The sequence below is a fragment of the Armigeres subalbatus genome, chromosome 3 (assembly GCF_024139115.2).
Source record: "Armigeres subalbatus isolate Guangzhou_Male chromosome 3, GZ_Asu_2, whole genome shotgun sequence".
NCBI classification, from domain to species: domain Eukaryota; kingdom Metazoa; phylum Arthropoda; class Insecta; order Diptera; family Culicidae; genus Armigeres; species Armigeres subalbatus.
In genome coordinates, this window is record NC_085141.1 from 138,016,628 (window position 1) to 138,041,709 (window position 25,082).

At 38.3% G+C, this 25,082-nt stretch overlaps 2 protein-coding genes across 2 annotated transcripts in view; one reads left to right on the top strand and one right to left on the bottom strand.

Moving 5' to 3' along the window:
- The window catches only part of LOC134226687 (katanin p60 ATPase-containing subunit A-like 1), an 86,711-nt gene that overhangs the window by 41,249 nt on the left and 20,380 nt on the right, over window positions 1-25,082 (bottom strand). The gene's annotated exons all lie outside the window — the stretch shown is intronic.
- Window positions 13,441-14,325, top strand: LOC134222008 (uncharacterized). The gene has a single exon (XM_062701165.1). The coding sequence runs from the start codon at window positions 13,441-13,443 to the stop codon at window positions 14,323-14,325; it is 885 nt and encodes a 294-aa protein (XP_062557149.1).

The window sequence follows — 25,082 nt, forward strand, 5'->3', positions numbered from 1 at the left end:
CACCTTCTTTTAGAAGAAAATTTGATAAACATAGATCAAAAGTAAACAGATGGTCAAACAGAAATTTTTTTAATAGAGGTCAACATGATTAGAGGTCAACATGATTAGTTTAAATCACTTAGTTTTAAAAATGATAAAGACAATTTTTTTCGCCAGATTTTGCCAGATTTTCAAGATGTAGCATGCCAGACTTTCCCCAAAAAGTAGTGGCAACCCTGCTTGTCTGTCGTACCCCATATCGAATGTCTTCCTCTTGTTGTCCATTTCAATGTCTGTCGTTAACCCTTTTCGTATGTCTTCCTCTCGTTGTTGTCTCCCAAGAAAATGTTTGTTTGTCCCGTTACAGATGTGAAACATCGCCAAGAATATCAACTATGTGAACATCAGCATCGTAATTACTTAAGCACCCTTACTTAAATTCCCTTCCTTTCCTACTGTATTATTGTGCTCCCTAACCTCGACCAAACCGCGAGTCTTTCGGTTTCCCAAAACTAACACTATGTATAAGAATTGAGAAATTAATTGTTAAACTTGATTTCGGCTCCGTAACGCTTAACGGCAATTGAGCCTCCAAAATAAATGAAGGATTAAAAAAAGACGGTGATCCCTTCCAGTTTCACAGTAGCCGAGCAACCAGTGGAGAATGTTGAAAGCTTCCAATATCTTGGTAGCCAAATGGCGTCAGACGGCGGTACCAAGCTGAGGCAGACCCAGAGGCTCATGGCGGCGAAGCCTCAATAAAGAAATAAAAGAAGTCGACCGAAATCTAACCTGGCAACAGGTTAAAGCGATAGCTGGACAACGCTCAGGATGGAAATCAAGGTCGGCCATTTGCACCACCGGAGGTATTCAGGATCCATAAGTAAGTAAAAAAGTATATGTACTAATTGAGTAGAAAAAGTGTGCAAGATTTAAACAAAATCGGTTAGTCACCGCTAAAGTTATTTAATTTTTTTGGTTTTGTCTATTTTTTTTACATTATTTGTTGAAGGGCCGTTTTACCCCACTCCCCCTCAATGAAAAAATCTGAACATTTGCAAAATGTCTTCTTTTACATATATGAATAAATCCTGAAAATTTCATCCAAATCGGAGAACATCGTTGCAACGTCCCATGGAAAGGGGGTTGCGCTTCTCGCAAACTGGCTCTAAAAACGCAGAGCATCCTAGACCAGGGTAGAAATATTTCACAGTCAATGCAGTGAAAAACATGGATCTCAGTAAAATCTGCAGTCGCCTTCATCGCCGCCGCGGTGAGTGCGACTGGGTGCAGCCGAAAAATCATTTCCAACACCGACCGTTCAATTTCGCATTCAGCCACTCACAAGTCGCTCTGACACGCTGCTCAGTTCGCGCCTTACCGTATGACTGTGAGTGGCCCATTTAAACGTGTGGTGATTTTTTTCAATTTGCTGTGTGAATGTGTACATTTTGCTGTGGTAAATTTCATCTTCGCGGCGCAGTGGGTGATGTGAGTTCTGTTGTTTACTTTTTTGCCTCTCCAGGAATGTGAGGCTGATTTCAAAGCAGGAAGAAAATAAAAACATGATATAAAAAAACATCACCTTCATCCAGTGCTGCCGAAAATTTACAACCCTGTCCTAGACTATTGCGTAGAGCTAGATATTGATCACTTTTCAAAATTCGAAAGCTTTTTCTAATGCTTCTGGTAAATATTGGATTGCACATTGTGCAGTGGCATCAGAAGAAGAATCCTTCAGAAAATGGCAATCTTGAATATGGGCTAGCGAAAGTGTGGATCATACCAAACAATTTATGTGGAAGTGGAGACGAGAGCAAGTTGAAGGAAATTAATGTCCATATAGAACGTGGACAATTTCGCATAAAAATATTCAAAAACATGTGTGAACCATGGACATTTCACAACCCCTCTGTCCACGTGGTATAAGGACAGCCCATTATGGCGATCAGAAATAAAGTGACTACCAAGACCGACTTTTAGACGTTACACCTGTTTCACTTTTGGTAGATCCTTGAAGATTGGCTTCCGAAGAGGACTTGATAGGAACTTCCCCTAAGAAAGTTTCGAGCAAAGGGCAGAATACTAGCCGGAAATCCCCATCAGCTGAGTTGCTGCAATACTAAAGGTGACCAGGTCCACGTACGATCGAACGCCTTGATACCAACTCAAAGTACTTATTCGAAGGCGTTCTGAAGGGCGAAGTAGAACCCGGTTCCGTACCCACGAGCCGAATCTTCTGTCGAACTCGACAAGTAAGTAGATAGCGGTTGACTAGCTGCTCGACAACTTTGGAAACAGGAGACTAGCGAGTCAGGGCGGTATTTGGAAGCGTTCCGAGAGCAGACGCTATTCTTCGGTATTTGGATGACGTGGCTGAGCCTCGACTCGTCTGGAAAGTATTGGTTCGACCGGGCATGATTGATTAAATCTAGAAGTATGATCACAGGGTATCGTATTCCATCAGAGTCAGAGGACTTCTCGCTACTGCTGGCGAGGGTGAATGATGTCTCAGTAGTGGAAAAGGTTCGACAAGTTCGGTGGGACTCGGAAGTTCTCAAGTGTGATGGTGATGAACCTCTGGACTTTGGCTAGAAAACCACTAACCGAGCTAAGCGAGGCAAAGTATTCCTCGAGCATGTTGGCAATTTCCGAATAGTCGGATATAGTGCGGCCTTCTACGTCAAGATGAATGGGGGAAAATCTACGCGCTCCAGTAAGAGCGTTCAGTTTTTGCCACAGTTCAGCGATGGATTGGGCAGAGTTTTTTTTTTTTTTTAGCGTTTCGCTAAACCACGCAAACGAAGGGCTTTTCATCCTGGTCGGCTGCTGGTTTAAGGAATGGACATACCAGCAGCATCTAAGACGATCTGGGTGAAGTCGGTAAGTGTAGACGGGGTGCTGCATTCTTAAGCGCGTCGAAGATAGTAGTCATAAGTCTCCCAGTCGGCGGCGGAGAGGTATGGACTATGACCTAAATTGGGAAATGGTTGCTCCCATAAAGATCGGAAACAACTTCCCACATCAGGGTAGGGAGGATCAAGCAGCTGTCCCGGCGATGGTAGTAGCGGAGTGGCCATTGGAAAAGGTGGATGACCCATTGTTGAGAGATATCAGGTCTGTAGATTTGAGAGTCCGAATATCGTCGGCGTGAATCAGCTATATTTTTATTGCATTTGATTCCCGGAAAATTCTTCGGGCAATTTTCGGGATTTTTTGGAATTTCATCGGAAAATTACCTCTGGAAATTATTAATAGCTTCCATGAAAAATTCTTTAAAAAATCAGAAAATTATTCAAAACTTCCATGAGAAATTGCGAAAAGCTTCCTTTGAAATTTCTTCGCGAAATTCTTCAAAACTTTCGAAGAATTTAAATGAGAAATATTACAAAATTTCCACAGAAAATTCTTTGTAATTTCCTCGGAAGTTTTTTTTTCAAATTTCCTTGGGAAATTCTTCGGAATTTCTTCAGGGCATTCTTCGGGTAATTTATTGGAATTTTCTCGGAATGGGATTTTTTTTGCATTTTCTTTGATTTTTTATATTTTCTTGGGAAACTGTTTAAATTTCTTCGTGAATTCATTGAAAAATCAATTCCGGAAATTAATAGTTTATTATTTATCATTAGAAATAATTGGAGTTTCCTCTGTTAAATCTATGGGGACTTCTTGGAGAACATTTCCGGAATATCCTCGGGAAAACTTTTCGGAATGTCTTCATGAAATTCCTTTACTCATGATTATTTCACAATTTTTCGGAAAATTTTTCTTACTTATTATCCACGTTCTAAAGAAATCCACCGGGAAATTCTTCGGAATTTCTACGGTAAATATCAGAAATTTAGGAACAACGACTTTTAGGAGAAATGGTGTTTTTAAGCACTAGAAAGCTTAAAAATCGCTTGAACATGGTCAATACCTAAACGAAACGAATCGCATGCTTCACAAGAGTTATAGAGCACACCAAAAGCTTCCATTTAGAGGTTGTTGTGATGATTTTCGGCGTTCATATCTCTTGTTACATTTTTAAGGAAATTTGAAAATAGCCTAAAAACACTAAATCGACTTGAGCCACCTTGAAAATCCATTCAAATTTGCTGAAAATTTTACTGAAGGCTTATTTTTGCATAAGAATTGTGGTTCTGCGTTAACCGGTTGAATCTTGGATACCTTTTAAAATCATAAAGAGGTCTAATGCTGATGTTTACCGAGGCCTGAGAGACCTCGGCTTAGCTTGAGTGACATCTGGACTCAGAGATAAGGTCTTCGAAAAGTATAAGATGGAATACAGACCTTTGCTTAACCCTTCTAGGTTATTTAGTTCACTTTTGATGAAGTGAATCAAATAAACGTCTTGAGAATTACATTTCTGGGAAGTAGGGGAAACTGGACACACATGATCCCCGGGGACACATGATCCCCCCCTGTTTTCTCGAAAACTAATCACATTTTTATACCAGTGATATGTGCAAACGGATCCGTTAGATAGATTATTGAATCTGAGAAACATTTGATATTAGTTACTTTATGTATATGGGTTTTAAAGAGGTTTTATTATTTAAGCATCCTCAATCCTTTTTTTCTTCAAGAAAGTTTAATAACTTCGAATCTGTAAAACCAAAACGTACCAAATTTTTACTAAACAAAGTTTTATTATTGTAGAATTGAATAAATTCATTCAATTAACTGAATTCCATTGAATACAAAAAACAAAACAAGATAAATACTCAACATGGACACACTTGATCCCCCACCGTTTGGACACACTTGATCCCGAAATTGCATATATTAAGGCGTTTGTTGTATACCGTTGCATATTATTGTATTGTACGTAACTAATTGATATGTTAAAATTCTTTTCTAGTTTAAAAGAATGAATAAATTTAATTTTGTCAATCAGACAATACACGCGCAATTTTAATTTCTCAATAGCTTTATTGCATTAACCAGAACAAAATGTAATTGAACATACTTATTTTTGATTAGTTTTATTAAATGCATTTTAACATTATTTTCTATGAAAAAGTGTATAAATTAGGCTTTGAAAATACTCAACAAATCACAGGGCTTAAAATCAGTATTGTTCGATCTGGTACTAAATTCTTTCCGTTTGAACTAGGAGAAGTTTGCTTACAATCACCATTTATTTGTAAATCACATTTGTGTAATAATAACACACACTACAAAAATGATGATGCGAGACAGTACCATATTGATGTATGAAGTCACCATCCTGGTATGATCACGGTTGTGGTATTGATAGTAAATAGTCTAGCGATCTCGATGTATCACAAGTTTTTTATTGATCTCAAAATAGGTACTCAGGGATATTTACCATTGGCCATGGCATTCGTGGCCAATTTTCAGAGATTTAATAAAAAAAAAATTAGATTCTAAAATTACAAAGATATATCGATATCAAAGATGTATCGATCAACCATTTTTGGAATCATAATTTAATCAATCACAAAACGAGATCCTTTTAGGCACATCATGGTTGTCGTGATATGACCACTGTATTTCAATGGAGTGAATGGTTTGCAGATGAACCATCATCACTATGCCAGTTTTGTTGCTATAGCAAACATTCTATCTGTCACTATTACTCTTTTCGAGAGCCAAAATACTTGGCTTACTTAATACCAACATTATTTAATTTTCGCACGACTGCTGTTACGACAGACTATGAAGAATTGTTAGGATTTGAGGCTAGACCAATTCGTCCTTTCATTAGACTTGGAAGAACCTAAACATGTTCAGCTCATAACGGGATCAATTTCCTCCTATATGGGGATCAAGTCTCCCGCAAGTTTTGGAAATGCCAAATTTTCTATCTTCCAGCTAAATAAACTTTCATGAACAAATAATTGCTTCCAATGACGTCTTTGAATAGCTAATTGAACTCTTCATCAAGTTCATCAAGAAGCATGCAAATCTGTGCATGTTACATCGAGAAATATGCTAAACAAAAAGTGGGGATCATGTGTGTCCAGTTTCCCCTATAAATTAACTGATTTTGTAAGGAATTGTAGAAAAATTTGGCATCGGCTGGTCAGGTATACTGCAGCTGCAAGCATAACTGTCCTATATCTGCTTGATTTCCTATGTACATGGGACAGTTATGCTTTCATGGGTGGTGTAGTGAGCTATCACCACTACTAGGTGGACCTTCAAAGACGGCAGGAGGAAAAGCTCAGTTTTGTCGCCATATGAAAAATATGACAAGAAGTCTTCTCAGTGAAGTACTGATTTCCCGGTGAAAAATTGTTAAGGAAAGATCCACTAAGTACGTTACACAAAAATTGGGGATTTTCAACCCCTTCTCTTCCCTTTCTCATACTTTTTGTATTAAACTTCTAGAATTTTTGTATGGATCGTCACGCTGCTTGGAACCCCCCTCACCCTAAGAGCGTGACGTACTTCCGTTAATAGATATTTTATACCGATCGTTCAGGTCGCCAGAGAAAGAATTCCTTTTGACATTATTATTTTAGAGGGAAGGAAAATCGGCAGACTTCATCTTCCTTTTGTGAATTTTTTATTTTATTTTCTCAAATATAGCAAAAAAGGCACTTGATCAAACAAGGATAGAAACTGATCAACGTTAAATCTGCACCGAACTTAAATTTTATTTTCGAGACGTTACATTCCTATTTGAATTCATATTCAAAAATATGGCTTTTGTATGGATTATCTTCACTCCATGTGTCACTTATTTTGTGGATGTTCTCTTTGTGGTTTTTAAAATCATATTATTATTCAATGCATCATTCACGAACAATTAAAATTGAAAAAAATAAAATGCTCAAATTAAAACATTTCCGATTTACAACGATCATTACTTTCTGGAATGTACGCCTCAAGCCAGCATTTCCATTATTCTCGTGCTAGAGACTCGCCTCGTGATTGCAGTTTTATTTCCAACATCATCTCCCCATTGATCGATCATACGCTAACTGAACGGTTGACTACTCACCCCGCAAACTCATTGAAATTCAATAGCCTTTTTGTAGACCCGTGATTGCCGTGCTTTGACCGTTGCTGTTATTAGATTGGGTTTGTCGTCTCCTACACAGCTCTCCGTATTTTTTTTTGTTTTGCTGCCGAAGGCACGTCAGATGATTTTGCATTTTTACGCAGCAGTGTTGACCATTGGTGACGAACGACTATATGCATCTCGTGTTTAAAAATGAGCAACAGCTAGGTACTGTTAGTCGAGCAAGTTTGAAAAAGTGAACCAACTGGCGATCGAAATCACAACAACAACGTCTAACATTTAGGTTTTCGAAGTCACTTGTCGCGGCGAATGGCGGTGGGTGAAAATGTTTCGTTTTTTTATTTGGTGAGAGACTTTCTATGACTAATAGAAGCAGCCAAACAAACGACCGGTAAACGTGCACGTGTGGGGGTTATTTAGCATGCCGGCAAGTAGCAGAAAAATACTCTTGAACGTGAAATTAGCCCCAATTGAAGGATTCGGAACGGATCTCCGCCTTGGCGGATTTCGGTTTTTTCCCCCTGCTTTGTTTGGGTTGCTCTCCGTGTGATGGGTGGAACCCGAATTCGCGTTTCGACGGTCATTACTTTATAACGGAGTTTATACGCGCATTTTGACTGACTATTTGTTCATCCATATCGGGAACGAACCAGCGCGCGCAGCTTTGGTGACTGACGATAATTGTGGCAAGATTCGAGCCGAGTAGACTGGAATGAGGTGATTTAATTAGTCTACCGGTGCGTGCAGATTTGGGAATCAATTGCGGTATACCCCACGCAGAGAAAGTGACTTTGTTTCGGGGTTTTGCAGATTGTATATCAACGAATATGTGTTCAAAGTGACGAATTTCATGACTTTTCATACGAAACGATGATGATGGATAAACGTTGTCGTTTGGTCTAGATCAGCGGTTATAATCCTGGGGTACCTGGGAGTACCTTAGCTGGTCTCTGGGGGTACCTGACACAAAAATGTGTAATGGCGGACGTTGTATTATAATTCCAAAAAATACTGACTGATCTTTAATCTTGAAACCACTTTATTTAGTCTATACAGTAATGTTACTACCAAATAGAGTATACTTTCGCTGATCCGACAAGTTTATGGCCGGACTGTCGGGGTTTCTCTCCTCAAATAAACCAGAACACGACCTTTGCTTATAAGACAAAAGCGTTAGCCACGAGACCACCGAGCTTGTCACTAAATTACCTATTACCAACCTGTTATCCTGAAATTCACTTTTAACATTCGACTAAGTGTATATTCGACTAAATATCCCTTCGGCCAAAAGTCATCCGATTAAATGTTATTCGAAGAAATGTCGTTAACCGAACTGTCCCAAAGCCTATTGGTCCTATATGGCGGTTTGGCGTAATAGTGCTAACGGTTACTTGGTCAAGGTCAAAATTTATTACCCCATTTTGAAAATGTTTATTATTTGATGTAATAAAAATTGATTTTCAAACATCATAACGGACAAATATTCAAAAACTATTTTGTCTCCCTCCCCTCGGATTTTTTGTTTCCAAAAAGTAATATTCTGAGAGGGCCACAAAATAAATTTTGGATGATTTTGAGGATTTTCAAAACATTCTTTAACAAATCCGAGGAGTTTTTTGAATTTTTTCATTTTAATATCACCTTCAGCATGATCCGCTTTGTAGAAATGCATAATTTTGCTGAGCTATGGAAGGTTTGGGTACACATTGCAGTGTTATAATCACTGTTTCTCTGACTAAATCCAAAGATTCTCAATTCTCAAAAGTTCTATCAAAAACTTATTTTTGAGAACAAGAGATCAAATTTCTCAGAAAATGACACCTAATTATCGTTTTCATCGATTGAATTTGCTAAGGATCCCATATTGTCAAAACATTTTCTTGGACTAATAAAAAGTTAGTAATTCATCCTCTGAGAATTTCAACAGATGTTTTTTCTTCTTTTTCATGTCTACATTATGAACTGCGATATTTCAAAGCCAAGCACGATGAAACTCTTAAGTTCAGGGAAGTCAAGGAAATGTTCTGGACCGAACCGGGAATCGAACCCTCAACCTCCTTAACCAAGGTCTTGCATCAGAAGACTAAAAGTTTAGGGAATTATTTTATTTCTCGAAAACATCAAACATCTCTACATCTACTCTTTCTTCGGAAGTGTTCAAAATTTCATTCTGTATTCGTGACGCATTCGTGTTAATCGAAACAACTTGAAGTTAACATTAATATGAAAATTATCTGGTCTGAAGCGGTACCACCGAAGGAAAAGGTTGAGAACCACTGGTCTAGACATTGCCGACTAGAAAAAAAATCCCTTAGCAATAACACCGATTAGTTGGTGAGTTCCATGATTTATGCCAAGCTCAAGTGGCGAATCGTAATGACTCAAAGATGTCTTGTTTGTTGTGCACTTTGGTGGCCTCATGTAGTGCTTTGCTTTATATTGCACTACTTTTTCTATTTTGTGAGCATCTACGGACTACACATGAATGGAAAAAGTTCAAAGACAGGTCAATTTCCAGTTGGAATATAGAGCCAAAAAAGAAAAAGAACAAGCTGCTATGTGATGAAAGTGAGTGCTTCATCTGCTTGCTGGGCAGCTGTTGTTAGTGTTTGTGACGGAAAGCCGACGGAAAGTTTTAATACATCATCATCATCATCATGGTTACGACGCCGGGTGCCGCGCATCATGAGAGTCTCAGTAGATGGATCCAAGCAACCTGATGTGTGAGGTAAACGTGAGTATACTGGCATGTGTGAGAATGTTGAGTGAGTGGCGTTCAAATGTGATGCAGATAAACCCACACTGATGCAAAGTTCCCTCCAAGCATACGCGACGGCAACGGTGCCTCTGTGTTGTGTCGTTATATGCGTGGTTCTATGAGTGACACTAGATCACAGTGATGCGGTCCCATAATGTATGTATTTTTTTCTCTTGTATCGATGGTATGAAGGTGTGTATTGAGCTATGCATGTGGAGGAGGCGTAGCGATCCTATCCCTGTCGCCGGTCGCGTGGTTTTGTGGGAGCCTGGCGGATGATGCGTATCTGTGTCATCAGAGTATGCGTGTGAAGAAGTACATAAGGCGAAGGTATAACGACTTACATATACTAGTACTCATATTACGAAATAATCATTCCTGTTTTGTCTTGTATCGAGTGTAAAATCAGACCATTTTCGACTTAGTAGCGTAAGCGTAAATTGTTTATTTTTGCGTCTGTGTGCAAAAGTTTAGCAGGTGAACCTTAGATTCCATATACAACCAAAATTATACGTTTTAGCGTTAGTTATTCCCGTCAGGTAAAAGCATATTATTAAGTACTTTTTATACCTAAAATAATTACTTGATATGCTCGATGGTATATTAGATGTCCGAATATCTCGATTCGCATGGAGAAGACTGTGAATAACAAATATGTCCTGCTGATCGATCCCATTCCTGGCGATGGAAACTGCCTGTTTTCCTCCATAGTCCATCAGTTGACGGGGCTACAACATAATCATGAAGCATTTCAGGAGGCAATTCACATCATGCGTCGAACGTGTGTCGATTACCTGCGTCGATCTATTGATACCTACCGGAACTTGATCATCACAGAAGCAATAGGGAGAGATGCTGCCTGGCCTGATGGCGGAAATAACGGAGAAGTACATGACGAAATAATACTGGGTTATCTGCAGGAACTTAGTCGGGACGGTGTATGGGCAGGATCTGAATCAATAGCGGCTGTTCGAGATTTTCTCGGGGTGACTATAAAAGTTTTCTCAGATCAAGCAGATCCATTGGTTTTTGAAGGTAGTGATAACAACAGAATGATTAATATTTATTATAATGGCGTATCCCATTATGATAGCGTACGTGAGGTTAGAGAGTTGGTTAATGAAGGTGTTGAAAATGAACGAGTATTTAGCAATTTTTCCTGTGATTCAGTTTCAAATTCAGAGGTAGACGAGGTTATTTTTGACGATGAAACAGGGGGGGTTATTAAGGAGTATTGTGTATCATTTCGGAAACTTGAGGATACGTCAGGTTTTCCGGTATTGAAGTATTTAGTATCACCTGCATCGACTGATTCTCTCCTTTTTGCTACCACGCATCAAATCTTCAAAAGTGTCGATAATAGGAAGGACTTCAAAAAGAAATTTAACTCTCTTAAAACCCTGTCATTTGATTACATGAATTGTAACAAAGAATTCATTAAAGATAGAGTAATATCAGCTTATGACAGCATAGAACAGATAGATCTTGATACACAAAGGTTTGAACAGTTAATCGCTATCGTCAATGGTTGTTCCGTACAAGTGACAGTTTACGATCATTATGGTAATATCTGGAGTCATCTTGTACCTGATGGAATCGGCATTGGCCACGCTAAACAGGTTAATGTATGCTACATAGCACTCGGTGGAGAGGGAAAATTCCATAGTGTCACGGAGATTTACCGAACGAATCCTGTTCGTGAAATTCAATTCTCATGTAATGAGGATCTACTGCAGAATTTGCCACGTGTTTGTAGCTGGAATGTGCGGGGATGCTGCCAACCAACAAAGCGGGACACAATTAACCATGAGCTAATAAAGCGAAACGTTCATATAGCCTGCCTCCAAGAGGTGAACGTGGAAGCAGCAAACTTGGTGACTAATGACTACAACTGGTTCATATCTAGGAACGGGGGAAATCATATGCGCGGATTGGCGTTGTTAGTTCGCAAAGGAGTAGATGTTGCGATAGTCAATATCAATAACTCGTACGAGAACATTCAGATGGTTGAAGTTGTTGTTCCAATAAAAGGGAAAAGAATAACCTTGCACATCGTCAACCTGCATGCCCCAAATACTGGTTACGGAAAATTCTTGGGTGATCTAGGGTGCTGTATCATGACAGTAAAAAATCCTAAGAACCTCATTTGTGTTGGGGACACCAATGGTCAAATCGGAAAAGACGATTTGACTGAAGGGGATGAAGTCTATTTTGGGAAATTCATCGGACACTCGCATTGTAACGCTAATGGGGAGCAACTCAAATTTTTTGTTCGAAGACACGAACTTGCTGTTAGAAGCACTATGTCTAACAAATCCCTCTTAGTTACATGGGCTAGAGGAAATGTGGAATCACAGATTGATCACATAATGACTAAGACAACATCAAGGATATTTGTAAAGAAAGTACAAGCAACTTGGGTGTCATCGATTGACACGGACCATAAGTTGTTGTCTTGCCTCATAAATTTCGCCGAGGATTGCCCTAACTCTGTAGCTGTCGAAAGATCTTTGAACGACCGCACTGAGATCAAATGGGATTTGCAGCTACTTCAGCAAGAGAAATTCAAGGCAAACTATCGCTTCGCTCTGAGTAATAGCGGATTAGATGTTCACGGACTGCAGATTTCCGATGTTTGGGAATCTTTTGTCAATAAACTGAAACACGCCGCTAACAGTACGATATCCGTGTTACATAAAATACCACTTCGCCAAACCGCAGGAAAGCGATGGCGGATGTGAAAAAGTGGTCCTTTCGAAATAAAATGACTCCTTTCAATCAAAATGCAATACAAGCTATGAAAAATGCAAAAGCCAAGTTTTCTCGGTTGTGTAAAGAGAAAGAAACCAGAAATCAAAAGCAATTCTTTGAAAATTTGGAAAACTACAAACACGGGGAGAGGATAAGCAAAGCTCATCAGTATATGAAAAGACACAGGAAAAAGCGGAATGTGAATCAAAAACCAAATATCTCAATGCGAAAATGGAAAGTAGGCGAAGATGGGGATTTTCTTTTACCAGATAAGATTGATCTAGTGGACGAGGATTCAAATTATATGCCGAGCATTGAGGAATTGGATATCATCATTAGGGAAAGCACGAACGGTAAAGCACCGGGGTTAGATGGAATAAATATCGAATTGATCAAATACGCGGATTCTGAATCAATAGGTGAATTCAAAAACATCCTTCAGCGAGTGTGGTCTGAAAATGTAATGCCTCTCAGCTGGCAACAATCTTTACTGGTACCAATACCAAAAACACTACACCCGAAGAATGAAAATGATTACCGGAGAATTTGTTTGAGCAGCGTAGGTTACAAAATTTACGCCTCATGGATTCTGCAAGACCTTATTCAGTCATCATCTCCAATCGGTTTTCATCAAACTGCCTTCCTTCATGGTAGATCAACTATGGATCATCTATTTGTAGCTAAACGAATTTTAGAAGAAAAGTGGAATGCAGGAGATGATCTGATATTAATGTCTCTTGATATTAGTAGAGCATTCGATAACATCTCTTTGAAAGGTCTTACAAAAATATTGCAGCAGAAGAATGCCCCTAAAAGACTGATCAGCAGAATTGTTGAATGTGTTAGAGAAGAGTCTTTTCAGACTTTTTGGAATGGACAAAAATCAACAGCAGAACGTCGTCGGAAGGGAATTAAACAAGGCTGTCCGTTGTCTCCCTACCTATTTGATTTAATAATGGAGGAGGTCTTGCGGAAGACAGAGAATGATCTTAAAGGTTTCTTTGTTTTAGATCAGATACACAACATCCGGTATCCGATCATTTTAATATATGCCGACGATATCCTCATCATCGCTTGTAACAAGGAACAGTTGGATAAGCTACTACCGGTACTAAAAAAACACCTGGAGGAGGTAAACCTGAAATTGAATGCTGCCAAAACGAAGATTATTGTGAGGACACCCACAGGTGAAGCTCCAGCTTCGATGTCTGTGGATGGATGCACATACGTAGTATCGATGGAATTGGACTACTTGGGAGTGACAATAACAGATCGTCTATGCCGTCGTAAAACATCGAAATCACGATGCATCAAAGCAATAAGATCTTCCAAAGCTGTCATCGCCTTCGCTAAAGAGAATCAACCTAGTGTGGAGATTGGAAGTTTGTTATATAAATCCATTATCTCGCCAACAATGACGTATGGATCACAGGTGTCGGTCATCACTAAGCATACGCGGAAATCCATGCGAAAATATGAGAGGCAAATCGTGGAAGAGCTGGCCAGTTGCTGCACGGAAAAGGACAGTACGCCAACCGGTGAACAGATTTTAGGTGGAAAAACGGTCACCAAAAAGATCAGGGCTCTGCAAATGAGATATTGGGGGCATATAATTAGGATGGAGGATAACCATCTATTAAAATTAGCTGCAAAATACAAGAAAAGCTACAGGAAGAGAGGGAGACCGTCATTTACCTGGGTCGATATTATTCGGCAAAATGTAGATAGGTTCGGTGATCTAAGTTTGGGAGAATGGGAAGATTTGGCAAGAGATAAGGAAAAGGTAACAAGGAAAATAGAAGAAATCTATGATAAACCTGAATCAACGGATTCTGACTAAGTAACAGAAAACATGTAATTGATATACCTTCGTTTTATATGCTGCATAAGAATAAATGTGAGTGTGAAAAAAAGATATTCGTGAACTATTATTATCACTAATGCACAGAAAGGTAAGCCATTCTTTTCTTTGACATATCTAATTTTTTTTTTAATAAATATTATTGAAAAACACTCTATATTGTCGAATAGAGTTCCCTATTATTTACCTAATCAACTAACACAAATTTCCTTCCCGAGACATCTATGAAGGTAGTATGGGTTCCCTGCATCTTCACTAGTAGATGTTGAACTAACATTCCTCCCCTTCCTTTCGTGATTGTAAGGACGTGGCCAGGTATACAACTGCTACTGTATAGGAAAAGGTACTAATCCCAAGTACCAATTTGCGACAATATACAGTAGATTGCTCAACTGAGCATTGTATAGCCACCCACGATGTGTACAATCACCTATGCTATGCTATGCTATGCTATGCTATCTACGGACTACACATGAATGTTTGCAGTTGTTTTTCAACCATAGACACTTCTGGAAACTAAAAGTCAGATTATTCTAGTTAATTTGAAGGCTGTTCAATAAGTTTAATTGAAAAGCCAAGTATTTATATTTTAACTTCAAATAGTATGTTGCTTAATAGATATACGATTTTAAATCTATTCAACGATTAATAGCCGTAGTACGCGAGCTTAAAATTTCTTCAAAATTTTATAGTTATAATAGTGGATGTGTTGTTGTTATACCTTTTTTTAATGCAAGACGTTATGAGAAAATGCTCTCATGAAGCAAATTAATCAAAATGGTTTTAAAATAAAATTAAAAGCAGCAATGTTATTTTTGTTAACGATATAACAGATACATACATATACACTATACAGTCATCCGCAAATTTTGAAGGTTAATACGTAATAAGTATCACAACAACAAATCAATTTCACTGGCAACCGGAATTGTTTATTCGATGAAGCGTAAATTGGAATCATCGCCATATCGATAAGTGGGTGATAATCAGTCCGATAGCCGCCCGACTGACTTCCGCTCTTGGTTTTCTTTGCATAACTGATAACAATTTGTTACGAAATCAATTTCAAAGAAACGACCTTGAAATAGAGTTTTACGATGATAATAGTGTTTGGGAGTTGTTTGAACTTTCCATTCAGAGCTCGGAGGTAACCCTAGGTTCAGTTAGGATTGACCTAGGAAATGGAAAGGCGCTGGGATCGATATTGTTAGCCACTTTTTTACACTAAAATTAGTCAACTATTGATTTCTCTATCTGAAGTAATGTTAGCCCAGGATGTAACGTTGGCTCATCACGCAAATAAATCAATAATTCAGCGATAATACATAGCTTTGTAGAGAGATAGTTATCACTGGTACTTTAAAAAGTATATCAAGCATATTTTAGTTACATTACTCTATATTCATGCGCTTCTTCAACTGATAAACGCAATAAACTTGCGAAACAACTCACTTTATGGTTCATTTCACTCAAATCCGCCTTTGCGTGGAAGAAGCCAAAAATAAGTGAAATGCGAAAAAAATCCAGTGAGTACCTACTTTGCCTTTACTCCCGTGTTGAATTTTCACCCACTATGAAGTTTCACCAACTCAAATTTATATTATTTTCACTCACCCGAGTCTATGGTAAAAACAACTCAAATTTGACTTCTTCCACGGAGCTGCACACGTTGGGTCGATGCAGCTCTCTTTGTTTATAATATCATTCATAAGAGGGAGTGAGAAAGCTACCTAATATTGAGTTAAAAATTTGAATTTGAAAATTGAAAATTTTTTCGTACTCAAAGTTGAGTGCTTTAAACTTGTTTTAGGTTCTTTATTTTTTCTGTGTAACCAAGCACCAACTTCGTACTCAATGTTGAGTGCTTTAAACTTGTCTTAGGTTGTTTTAGGTTCTGTTTTAGGCATTATTTTAGTTAGAGCTTCAATATATGAAGATTTACAACGATAAATGTACTAAACCACAGTACATTAGACTAAAGTTTGAACCATATACCCTATGTTACATCTTTATAAATACCTTTGAAGTTGACATTGATTGATTCATGAATTTGTATTACCTGGAAAGATAAGAAAATAATATTTTTAGTCATATATACACAGAAAATTGATCAACAAAATAGAGAATCAGATTTTTTTCAAGCTAAATTGAAATAAAGGAAATGAAGGGTTACGCTAAATATTTTCCAATTGTTATCAAGGAGGCTAATTGCACTTAAATTTGTCTAGAAGTTTGTTCCTAAAATAATGTTATTAAAACCTGACAATAATTGAACTAAAATCTGTTCGCATAATCAACCAAAAGGCAAATGACTTTTTTTTTATTGAAAATTCAAGTCATTTTAACCTTAAAAATATCAACTCAATCTAATTGCTATTAATTAAATTTTGATCTATGATCTTTGAGCATGAATATTTGGTGATAAAATTAGGCTTGGCTTTATACTTATTTCCACCAGGATGATTGCTCAACCAGGAAAAAAATTGATTTGGTAAATTAATAATTCCCCATTATAAAAACGGTGTATATTCCAAACTCTCGCTTTTACAAGACATTTTAGGGTGTTTTCGCTAACTTGTCTACTAGATCTGTTTACCATTTTCAAAAGTATTCCAGATTCAAAGTGCCACTCCTCTAATTCAATGAGTATCTTAAATGGAGTCTCCTGACCAATTTTCAGCCAAATCCATGGAAATTTAGAGGTGCATCAAACGAGATTTGTTGATTTTTCAGACTTTCTCATAGAAATGTCGTCTAATTGCATCAATTTTACTCCACATAATAGAAGCATTAGTCGTTAATAGCTTTTTTAGACTATCATCTACCACTTTGTCATTGATACTAGGATATTTAGAGTGTTTATTCTATAACTTTTTAGTAGACCCAAATTTATCCCCCAGTGGTGATTATGCCTTTCTCGATTCAATGTGTTGAATTCGAATAAGTATGGTAAATGCAATGAAAATTGCCTACATTTTGACGGTTAAAAGCTTTGATGCGATTTTATCATGCTGCTTGAGAATTACTCAACTAGGATAGTAATGGATTGAGTCACGACTAAATTGATTAACGATTCAAAGTGTGCATGTAAACAGTATATTTGTTATAAGAAAAATAGAAATATTATTCAAACCGCGTGATTTATTAGCAAACAAAAACAATAGTGTCCAACTAGGATAGTTTCTCCGGAATTTCCAAAGAAAATTGTTTGGTATTTCCGGTGGCAGCAAGCCGGACTCCGTGCCGGAAGATCCTGTGTGGACCATATTGTCACGCTCCGCATCATTCTGGAGCAGGTCAACGAATTGGTATTCATTGACTACGAAAAAGCTTTTTTTTTTTTTTTTTGTCTTTATTTAGGAGACTTTCAGCCCGAGGCTGGCTCATCTCCTTCTACGAAAAAGCTTTCGACCGTCTCAATCACGAGAATATGTGGGGCGCCCTGAGACGCAAGGGAGTTCCTGAGAAAATCATCGGGCTCATCGAGGCACAGTACGAGGCCTTCTCGTGTAGAGTGCTGCACAATGGGGTCTTGTCCGACCCTATCCGGGTCGTAGCTGGTGTGAGGCAAGGATGTATTCTATCACCGTTACTGTTCCTCATCGTAATCGACGAGATTCGGGTAGATGCGATTGACCGTGAACCAAACCGCGGGCTGTTATGGCAGCCTATAACCATGGAGCACCTAAATGACTTCGAATTGGCGGATGATGTTGCACTCCTCGCGCAACGGCGCTCTGATATGCAGAGTAAGCTCAACGACCTTGCCGAGCGCTCCTCTTCGGCAGGTTTAGTCATCAACGTCAACAAAACCAAATCGTTGGATGTGATAGATTCGGTATAAGAATAAAACACACGACTTTAGAGTTGAAACTGAACTAACTCGATCTGTCTTCATCGAGGGTATTTATTTACATTTGCTTCAGACATTAGTCTGCGTATTAAACGAATCGGGCTTGTATGTATTGAGCCCGCTAAACGGATTTCAGAATCATTACACGGAAAGTGCAAACACCTCAGCTCTTCCCTCTTCAAAATTATGTACATATATACAAAGGATGATTACAAATCATAGAACCAATTCATATTTGCTTTCCAATTCAATATTTAACAATATCAAAATACTTCAGAATGAAATTTCAATTTCAAATAACAGTTTTCACAGATCTACTTCGAGTAGACAAAATCTTCATGCTTCTTCAATCTCCTAGGTCTTTTCGAACGTCTTGGGGCGTAACTCGTCGATTGGCTTGTCGGTTCATCAGGGTCGGTTGAATTGTCAACCATCATGAATTTACGCTTTCTGCTTCGGCTTAGCTCCTCTTCTGGGAATCCAGGGAAATCCTCTCCGCTGACGTCTAAGCTCGGCTGTTGCCGACTGAAGCGAATGTTTGGCGTCTCAAAGGAACCACCACCTCTAATTATCCGGAGCTGCCCTCGATGCGCCATGGTTGGCACGCTTCCAATTAGCACCGGGACCGCCTATCAGCCCTTGCCGATCTTGTAATGGGGAACTCTCACTCGCCTTGCCCTTTGACAACTGCGGTAGCCTTTAGTATTCGTCGGATATACCTCTCTCGGAACCGGTAAATCGGGACCAATAATCTCAATGCACTTTAACTTTACTGATGAGAAAAACTGTTACAACTTTTTGTGCTCGTCGCCACTTGATAGATTCGGTATAAGAATAAAACACACGACTTGAGAGTTGAAACTGAACTAACTCGATCTGTCTTCATCGAGGGTATTTATTTACATTTGCTTCAGACATTAGTCTGCGTATTAAACGAATCGGGCTTGTATGTATTGAGCCCGCTAAACGGATTTCAGAATCATTACACGGAAAGTGCAAACACCTCAGGATGTAAACACGGTGACTCCTTCCAGTTTCACAGTAGCCGGGCAACCAGTGGAGAATGTTGAAAGCTTCCATTATCTTGGTAGCCAAATGGCGTCAGACGGCGGTACCAAGATCGACATAGGCGCACGGATCAAGAAAGCAAGGGCTGCCTTTGCGAGTTTAAGAAATATCTGGAAAAACAGGCAGATAAGTGAACGCACCAAAATACGAATTTTCAACTCTAACGTGAAATCTGTGCTGTTATACGCTAGCGAAACATGGTGTGTATCAGTGGAGAACACTCAACGGTTGCAGGTGTTTATTAACAGCTACCTGCGGTATATAATTCGGGCCTGGTGGCCTCACAACTGGATCTCAAACAACGAGCTCCATCGTCGTTGTCACCAGAGGCCGATAGCAACAGAAATTCGGGATCGGAAGTGGGGCTGGGTCGGCCACACTCTACGTAGGGGCGGAAACGAAATCTGTAAACAAGCATTAGACTGGAACCCAGCGGGACATCGCAGCAGAGGCAGACCCAGAGGCTCATGGCGGCGAAGCCTCAATAAAGAAATAAAAGAAGTCGACCGAAATCTAACCTGGCAACAGGTTAAAGCGATAGCCAGGCAACGCTCAGGATGGAGATCTTTCAAGTCGGCCCTTTGCACTACCGGAGGTGTACAGGATCCATAAGTAAGTAAGTAAGTATTTCCGTGGAAAACGAAATTTAGATTTTTCAAAATATGGACATCAACATTTTTTTTTTTATTTAAACGGCAATTTATTCGAAACTTTCATGGGAAATTCGGGAAATTCATTGGAATTTGCACGGGATTTTTTTAAAATTTCTATGGGAAATATTAAGAATTTCCACGAATTTTACAAAATGTATACTAATATTGTTCAGAACTTTCACGTGATTTAATATTTTTTAATTTTAACGGAAAACTGTTTGGTATTTCAGCGAAAAAAATTGAAACTTTGGAGGAATTTCTTTGGATTTCTACAGGAAATTGTTTGTATTGTCCGTAAGTAATTCTTTGGAAATTCAATGGAAAGTTATTAAAAAAATAGAAAGGGTTGTTTGGCCAAAATCCATTTGGCCGAATAATACGTTAAATTGAAAATCATCAAGCCGAATTGCATTTGGCCGAAATGAACGTTTAAGCGAAAAGGTTATACAACAAACAACAGTTTGTCCAAAAATTTTATGTGGGCAAAGCGACATACGGCCGAATTGGTAATTTGGCTGAAAAAGCACTCTCCGCTAACACGTCCTTTGGCTGAAATGATTATTCAACCGAATAGGATATAAGGCCGAAAATATCATTTGGCCGATATGGTTGTTTGACAGAAAGGGCCATTTGACGGAAATGTCATATGATCCATCGGCCAAATGTTGAATACTGGACGGGTTATATGGTCAAAAACATCCACCTGTTTGGCCAAATAACATTTTCGGCCAAATGGCCTTTCAGCCAAACGACCATTTCGGCCAAAAAATCCATTTGTCGGACGAACGACATTTTCGATCGTATGTCCATTTCGACTAAACAAAATTGTCGGCCAAATGGGTTCTGGCCTAAAGTTTTGTTCGGTCAAATGACAAATTCGGCCAAGCGCCTTTCGGCCATAAGGCTTTCGGCTCCTACCTGCCGGCCGAAAGCCATTCGAAAAGCCATATATTCGAATGTTCCTTTGTTTTAATAACAGGTTAGGCGGAAAGTCATTTAGCCAACTGTTTTTTAGCCAAAAGAATTGTTCGACCAAATGACATTTTCGGCAAAACAATTTTAGATTAAGCCACATGGTTTGTTTGATCAACGACATATTAGGCCAGTGACTTATGGGGGGAGTTGGACATACCGCCCCCCCCCAGAGACAACATTTTTGGAATATTTTTTTGTCGAAGCCTTTCAAATTAAAAAAAAAAATGTTCAGAAATATAAATTCAAATTCAATCAGAGATATAAATTCCACTATTTTTATCAATTTACATTCATTTGAAATTAATTTAATGAATTGCAGGATTTTTTTTCGTGTTTTCTTTATTTTTATAAGGGGGGACATTTGGTAAAAAAATAGTGTCAAATTCGGAACGTAATAAGCGATCGGGTATATCGATTATGCTACGTACAAAAATGTGAGACACACTGTTTGGTACTTAGCCTTATTGGTTGCAGTTGACGCGGAAAGCGGTCTAGTTGTTTCCTATTGAAAATTGCTCGATTGACCATTGCGTTCAAGAGTTGATGAAAAATTTCCCCAAGATGACAAGGTCCCCCCAAGAATTTTTTTTTGTCCTGGCCGAAATTTCTTTTTCAGAAAATTTTACAATCAAATGACCACAAACAGATGTGAATTGATGGAAATAGTAAAATCTATCCCCTAAAGTGCTATTCTAACCTCTGTAATGTGTTTTAATTATTTTCATAATGTGTGCAGGAGCGATGACCTCGATAACAGAAATTTGTATGAACTAGCCTTGCATAAGAGGTAAAATACCAAAAAATAATATCAAAAACTTATATACAGAATACTTGAGGCATAACATGCTTAGGTATTTCAATACTAAAAGAATAATAATTTGTTGTGGATTTGGTATTGAAATTGGACTTAATAACAGAGTATGTTATGGCTCAAGTATTGTGCATACTAATTTTTGGTATTATTCCTTTGGTATTTTTCCTCTTATGCAGGGCTAGTTCATAACAGAGTATGATATTAATGCCAGAATTAGGTATTTTTGAGCCAATTTCCCCTGCTCGGGTGCACCAACGCGAGGTGGATTAATTTGGGTTTTTCAAATCTCGGTTCACTTAATATCTGGACGCACGGCTTAATTTTTTACAGCGGTTCTAGTGATCTGTTCTTAAATCTGTTGACATCAAATTGTTTGGGAAGCTCTTTATCTTTAGTGGCGAAACATTTTGTAACGATTATGTTGGGTTGCCTGCTGAAGGCCGTCATGATACATTATATTTAAAAAATTAAGTCAAACATTATAATTATAATAATAACAATATTTGAAATTGAAGTTGGAGGGCCAACCGGCCGATCACTGTACATGTTAAAATTAATTGTAGAACCAAACATGTTTTAAATAAAGAAGAATTTTACTACTACTACTTACTACGATTATGTTGGGTTCTATAATCAGAGTTCTACAATAAGAGTTCTAGCAGATGGAAGCTAAAAGAAAAATAAAGAAATTTTGGGCAACTAATATGAGGAAAAACCTATCAACACGCGAGATTTATTGAAATATTTTAATTAATATGTTTTAAATACATGCAAAGTCAAAAATGTGCTTAAGGACAAGTCTCCCGGATTCTAAAACAAAATTCACTCGCGTGAATACGGAAGTACTCAATTCGGGGGAAAATCAAAAGTGTCATTTTCTATTTCACGCATGCTGCAAAGCTAGAATAGTAAACATGACAGTTATGCGTCGCTTCCGTATTTAGTGGTGTGTCATTGAAAACGCGAGTGAATTTGGTTTCGGATTCCGTGAGGCTTGTTCTTAAGTGTTGCTCGTAAAATGAATCAGAACGGTAGTACTTTTCAGTGTTTTTTTTCTGATTTTTTGTAGAATTGGATTCCTGTGATTTGAGAAAGGTTTCTATTTGAAGTAAAACAAGTATGTCTGAACCCCTTAGACCATATTTTGGAAGAATCCATTATTAAAGCTAAAACAAAATCAAACAGTTTGTAAAATGTTAAGGTTTAGATTTATCAAATTTCGTAGAAATTCTTGAGAGGTTTATGGAACATCTGGAAACCTCATGGTGTGATGGAATATAAACTTTATATATTTTTTTAAAAGTTCTTCTGATTTTGTAGACAAATATTCAAAATTGTGCTTACCTTGTCGACAAAGTCTAATGTGATTGATTTCAACCTTTCTTGTACCGAAAATTTTGAACGCTGCTACGATTAAACACGATGAGTATTATGATTATGATTGATGATTAATAAATAAATACAAAATTGTTCGAATATGATGAATGATAAATAATTAATGAATAAATCATAATTTTGGATGACTATGAGAAAATAATAATGATTAAATAATTCATACTTTTTCTGCTTCGTTCTTGAGTTATGATTTTTCAACGTTAATAGTGTCTGAGAAAAAACTTCTATTAGGTACCGTATTGATTTATATTTCGATCATTTAAGTTTTCTCCCCTTTTATTCTTGTTCACATACTGCGAACCTCAATTGTTAAGAAAGTTTCATGAAAATCTGAAACAATAATAAGAAAATCTTCAATGGCAATGCAGGTATAGTAAGTCACAAATAAACGCGTAAGTAAGAAAGTCTTAAATAATACTAATATGGATACTTTTATTGAAGCCCAGGTTTCCAGTAGGAACGTATAGCCAGGAAAGAAGGAGATAATTGGTCGTATTTCATGACTTCGTGTAGCTCTGGGTATGTTTTTAGAAATGAATAATATTCTTTGTTTGAGAAGTGGTCCGAAGATCAAGTTGCAAACCATTAGTATTGTAGTTATTCAAACGACCCTTACAATCCACCAAGCAAACTTGTTCATGATTCAACGATGGCTAATTATCGCTGTTGACTTAAAATTCTTACAGACAAAACATCGCTTATTTGCACTCGTTAAGGTTAACATGGGTTATAACAAACACTCGAAAGCCAAAAGAATGGCTTCTAGTGCTATTTGCTAAACCGAACGACGACAACGGCCATCATCAGTTCCAATGGATCTTCTGTACTGAGATGTTTCTGACGATTCTTCATTTAGATGGGCATGACAGATAGAGCACCTCAACTTGCAGCAACACCAGCAGTGGCGAGGTGCGACAACGATGACGATAAAATTAAATGGGTAGTGGAGGCAACAAACGATTGAAACGAACGACCTTCCCATGCGTACATATTTGAATCGTTGTCTTCGCCTTTGTCATCGCTTGCTGAAGCAGTTGTTTTATTTTGATGTCGGTTGGTGCAGTACCGTAACGACTCACAAGACGCACCGAAGTCGCGATACTCTACCCGTTGAACGTGGGAGAAGCGGGCCGGAGCTTACCGAGCCTTCCTCCGGAATTACCCACGCTAGGCCGGCTGCTATTTTCCACTACGTAGATTCAGCCGCAGTCGGTGGTGCAAACTGTGTCATTTGAATTTGATCTAAAAATAACGCTTCTCAAGACCCTCCTCGAGGAGTTTCAAGTCGTGACAATAAGAGCACACGCACGCTTTTGCTGATGATTCGCATGTGCGACTACTTTCGGTGCATTTAGAAGTTAGCCGGCAGCTTGATTGCGGAAGCAGGAAGCATTCCTCTGGTGCAGTTCGTTCAACCAACACGTCAGGCATGGGACAGATTTGAGGTGTCTGAAAGAAATTGAAGAAAGACGAACGGCCTTCACCGCCAGCGACCGGCATTGCTGGTATAACTGTAAGCCCACTTAAAAACCGCTTCTTTTGTGTTCCTTTCGTTGTTCGTCACTTGACTCCGACGATTTTCCTCTTCAACGCTTTTATGGTTATTTAATTTCATTCGACTGTATGGGGCTTACTGCTGCTTAGCTGGTTTACCGGTGACTAACTAAGAATAGTACCGCAAACGAATCTCATGGCATGAATCAATTTTGCCATTAAAAACTAATTAGGGTGAGTACTGACGAATACTGTCATGTGATTTGGGTTGATTTGGAAACTAAAACTACTCAACGGAAATGTCGTAAAAAGTGCATTCATTTACAGGACTTCTGCAAGGGTTACCAATGCACAGTGGGTAAATTTACGATCGAAATGGAAAAACACATGGCCAGGGTTCTACAAAATCGCATTAAGCGTGAACAAAAAATTACACATCTTTTTGTGCGAGTTTTATTGTAGCAGATTCAATTGATCACAAATT

What these genes read in the sequence shown, in the direction of transcription:
- LOC134222008 (XM_062701165.1), top strand. Translation starts at nt 13,441, where the DNA reads ATGGAGGAGGTCTTGCGGAAGACAGAGAATGATCTTAAAGGTTTCTTT.